The sequence below is a fragment of the Pyxicephalus adspersus genome, chromosome 3 (genome assembly GCF_032062135.1).
Source record: "Pyxicephalus adspersus chromosome 3, UCB_Pads_2.0, whole genome shotgun sequence".
Classification (NCBI taxonomy): domain Eukaryota; kingdom Metazoa; phylum Chordata; class Amphibia; order Anura; family Pyxicephalidae; genus Pyxicephalus; species Pyxicephalus adspersus.
Genome location: NC_092860.1, coordinates 96,573,432 through 96,578,561, shown reverse-complemented (window position 1 = coordinate 96,578,561; position 5,130 = coordinate 96,573,432). Strand labels below are relative to the sequence as shown.

Here is a 5,130-nt window from a genome sequence, read left to right as displayed (position 1 = left end):
TGGACCAGAAGTAAAAAGAAATGCCTAATACTGTCCTGTTATTGGGATGATATGACCCTTTTCCTTTATTCCCACAATACTGTGGATTCATGGTGATAGACTTTTCTCTTCTGAACAAATTGCCGAACAGTAAAGAACCTCAGAACAGTAAAGGGTGAAGAAAGGTAGATATGTGCTGTAGGGGAGGCAGCATTAATTCAATATTTGCCTCAAAACTGTAAAGTATTAGGTCTGGATGCCAATGTAGTGTCCCTGTTCTGGCTAGTATTCTGCGATTAACACCTTTTTTGTGACTAATTTTCTGATTTTAGAGTTAAATATTTGCCTATATAGAAAATGTCTGACTATAAATAACAAATTGTGGCATAATTCTAAAGCTATCAACTCGGCAGAGTTGACTCCAGCCCCATTTTGAACCCTATTCAAAACCCTATTTTGCTGTAACATCAATTGTGGACCAGTGCCTAGGGCACCGCTAAGCCTCAAAATATAATTCAAATAGCAATAATTTGTTATTTTTTTTGCTATTTTCTGCCCACTTTTTTGTGCTTTCATAGATGCAACACACACCTAGACTGCTACCGCGTGCCTGGATGGAAGCACAAACTATTACTAATGACAGCCACAGTTACAATTCCCTCCTTTTACGCAAGGCCTGTCTCTCTCATCCACTGCCACTTCACCAGAAATTACTTAGACCTAGTTTTTAGTAGTATTCAGGACATAAGGTTCCACTATTTTAACTTAGAACATTCAAAGATTCAGCTTACACTTTGTATAGTTTTTAATAATAAAATAAAACACACAATGCATAAACATGTACAGAAAAATTTATAATTGAATAGCTAGTTAGAAAAAAAAAAAAAAGTGGTTACCTTTGTATAGGTTGCTTGTACAGATTGCAGTTGTCATTCAGCCATCCATTAAATATATTGAATATATTGCTTAGATTTAAATAGTAAAAATAAAAGCACAGTTTATGCACTTCTAAAAACAGGTCTTTTAGAAAAAAGGACACATGCAGGAGATATGCTGGCAGAGATTTTATCACTACCCCACCTGTTTATGTACAATTTCAACAGTCTTCAGCCCGGAGACGTTACAGGTCTTTCTGTTCTCCAGCTAGGGGTTATACCCTGGACAGCATAGCACTCATATAATAATGTGTGAGGTCCGCATTGTCCAGGAGTTCTGTAAGCAAAGTCTGGTGTGATAATGTACTCCAAAAAGGTGTGTGCATGGTTCTCTAGACTAACAAGAATGAAGATGAATGATTGGGTATCATTTTCAGAACCACCTAAACTGGAATGTTGAATCTGCAGAAAACACTCTAAAGAAGATGATTATTGCAAAGAGAATGTAGTTTCTATTCTGGCAAAAGATGTTTTTTTCTTTTTATGTTAAATTTGCAGTAAGGCTTTAAATCAATTGCCTATCAAAGGCAGGTGCTGAAAATAACTTTTTCTATATTTTACTGCACACAACTGATGTTTTCTCTAACTTACTGAATATATAAAAAGTCTGATAAGGGTTGGTATAAAAAGTTGGAACAACCCGATGTATCATTTAATGTGTGCTAAGAACATGAGTCAGTGGTTTGTGTCTAATAGTTCTTTCCCTCCACAGGGTGACACATCTGGAGACTACAGGAACACACTCCTCCTTATTTGTGCTGGGGATGATGAGTAATACTTCCTCTGCCCAGAACGCAAACCGCTTCTTTCGCTCCCTGTATAAGTTACAAGAGCAGTTACGATTTCTTTGTTATGTGCATTGTTATTCACTATGTATATCTTTGCATCACATGATCTGGTATAGTGCTGGGGAAGGCTTATTATAAGAAGCCTCTTGAAAAAATAGAACCACAATTTTTTTTTTTTTATCGCCTCTTAGATTACCATATTTATGTGTAACTAGAGTTGTAATCTTTCAAACTACAATAAAGCCAGTAACACATCATTCCTTATAGAAGAAAACAGACATCTCGTGTTTACTAGTATTTTTCATAGCTTTGGTTTCAGTTTTCAAAAAATCTTTGGAAAAATTTTGTTCTGTAGTTTATTGTAATGACCTTCTACTATTCAGTGTTAGATTAGGTAGGAATAGATTTTGCACTAACAAACACATGACTGTACTGGTCTGTGGAATAATGTAATCAAATGTGGATAATATTCTTCCATCATAAGAATAAACTTCTTAATTTCAAGTAGTTATTTTTTTGTGTTCTTGTTTTAATTTGTATATGTATGAAATTCATTTTTTTCTAGTACAGTGTTTAACATGGGGTTAACTTGAATGGGGGGTGCATTTAAAAAGCAGTGGTATGGCTTTGCACATTTATAAAGCATATTGCTCACATCGACCAGCTCTGTTCTATTCATGCACATTATGCAGAAATACTGGAGAGTGTACACCAAAGAGTGTACATCAGTCTCTCAATGGTTTTTTTAAATTGTCTCCTACACATGCTCTTGTGTTCAATATTTAGCTCTTTTCATGTGGCCTGTGTGTGTATGTATAATATGTATATGTGTGTGTGTGTGTGTGTGTGTATATATGTATATATATATATATATATATATATTTTTTTTTTTTTTTTTTTTTTTTTTTATTCTGTTGTAATGTTCAGTCAGCTCAGGACAAGTACAAAGTATAAGATTTCAAAGGATTATTATTTTAAAAAAATCTTGTGTGAGAATCTTCCTATGGAAGCAGCTATTCTGACACTCTGACCATGACTTTACCAATGAATCTTTTCATAATAAATGACCCTACTGCTATTCATTTGTTGCTCTAGAGCCTGTAGTGTTATACATGCATGCTAAAAAAAAAAAAAAGCAGGGATCCACAAGCATATGCTAATTCAAATAAGCTTGTCCAGTGCCAGATTAATGTAGACCTGAACTTAAAAACTTTTTCTGATAATATACCTTTTGTCTTATATACCTATATCTGTATGCCTTCTGGAGCGCCATGCTGTGCATCTGTACTTTTGTAGGATTGTGATTACCCTATTGGCAGGGGTGCCCTGGGCAGGTTAGCTCATTGAAGTTTTTGCCTGCACATGCTGATAACCTGAACCGTGAAAAAATGTGTGTAAGGGAAAAGGTAGAACGTACTTGAATTTACATCCAGGGTTTATATATTTCAAGTCACGATATTGTACATTTTTTTTAGCAGGTTGGCTCTTGCCATACATTTATGGTGGTTTAGTAAAGCTGATACATCCAGACCAAAGACCATTTTACTGGCTTCATCATCACTCGGGGTAACAGCTGTAGCAGTGCTTAGCTAAATTATCTGAGCCTGTAGCAAAAGCCAATATAGAATTTTAAAGGTCAGCTGGAGGCATTTCATTTAACAACAAAGGCATTTCACTTCCAACATTTTCTTTTGTACCTTCAGGTGGTTTCTCTGAATTTATCTAATCTTACACTTTCAGTGCTTTCGCATTCAAGATCTGCCTGTCTCTCCCCTTCTGGAAATTCCATGATTAAATGACTTCTAAGATTAATAGAAATTCAATGTATTGTATTGACAGGAATCTTAAAAAAGTATTCATAAAGAAACAGAAAAGCAGAGATGCTTTGTTACATTTGGATGAGATTTTGTAAATGAATTGTCGAACTATATACATGTGCCACATCACAAGTCAAATAATGTACTTGTTAACCATACTGTTCTGTTTCTTATATGTTGCATATTAATAGGAAGAAACATTCTGAACAGCAGATTTGTGGGTCAGATAAAAAAAGCTCTGAATTTACTGTCTAAATAGCATCCTGGCTAAACAGTAAGTATGCTTATGTTTATATCTGTAATCTGTGATCTTTTATGGAGTAATTGCATTAAGGAGGTTATGAACAAACTCACTAATTCTGTGAGCAAGGTGTAGAATCCGGTGTCAACTTTCAGTCATGGTGGCGGAATGTTTCATATAAATATTAATATTAACTTGTATTTATAAAGAGCTGACATTATGCAGCGCTGTACAAAGTCCATAGTCATGTCACTAGCTGTTCCTCAAAGAGGCTCACAATCTAATGCCCCTACCATAATCATATATGTCATTAACACAGTCTAAGGCCAATTTAGAAGGAAGCCAATTAACCTAACTGCATGCTTGGGGTGTGGGAGGAAACCGGAATACATTGGGGAAACCCACGCAAAAACGGGAGAAGAACCTTCAAACTCCATTGATTAGATTACATTGAAGATACAAATTCCTTGAACCTACAAACTCCTTGAAGGCCAGTGCCCTGGTCATGATTCGAAAACTGTGACTGACCTAGTAGTGCAAAGGCAAGAGTGCTACCCACTAGTGATGAGCGAGAATGCCTCTGGCATTCTTGCGAAAATTTCCTCGAACTTCCGATGGGTCCGCGAAATTTCAGCGAACTGATTTTGCAGACCCATCCGAAGTTCCAGGAAATCATGATTGGCCAGTGCTCTCCGATTGGCTGAGGAAAAGAAAATCTTGATGATGCTTGAGCACACTGATCGCACACTGAGCTGATCAATGAATGCAGCCGACTTGATCAACACAGCCTGCGGGACTTTTTTTTAAGGAAAATTCAATCTTGATCGTCGAATTTACACTTACACGGTACACTTACAATTACAAATACTGTACACTTACAATTTCGGTAAGCGAGAACGCTGTGAGGTCAAGCTTAAAAAAATCACTCTTATCCCTACTACCCACTGAGCCAACCATGTTGCCTATAGTTGGCATGTTAAGAAGATTAAAAAGTACCATCTTCATAGTTGCCAAACTAGATATCTGTCTCACTTGCACATAAAAGAGCAAGAGTTTTCTCTGACAGCACTGGAGAATTTTTCAAAGGATTGTGAAATATTTCTGATACTCCAGAGCCAGTCTTTGACAATTGTAAAGTCATAAATTCTTAAACTATAACTATAAATACCAAAGCAAAATGTAATATATTACAGTTTACTAGTCCTTAAATATAGTGGCTATGTTGTACAGTAATTGGTAATCTTAGCATTGGTACATTTTTTCGCTGGTTACGCCTTTATATTTATTTAACACAAGAATATGCTATGGGCACCAAGAGGAATAGAAATGTCGGTAAATAAATACAATAAATCTAAATATTTTATATTTCT

At 35.8% G+C, this 5,130-nt stretch overlaps 1 protein-coding gene across 1 annotated transcript in view; it reads left to right on the top strand.

Moving 5' to 3' along the window:
• Positions 1-2,209, top strand: part of ANXA5 (annexin A5) — a gene marked incomplete in the record, with an annotated part of 19,132 nt that extends 16,923 nt beyond the window's left edge. The window contains 1 exon segment of the mRNA XM_072405787.1: positions 1,627-2,209. Within this exon segment, the coding sequence (XP_072261888.1) occupies positions 1,627-1,689 (63 nt within the window).
• Positions 2,210-5,130: the final 2,921 nt, after the last annotated feature.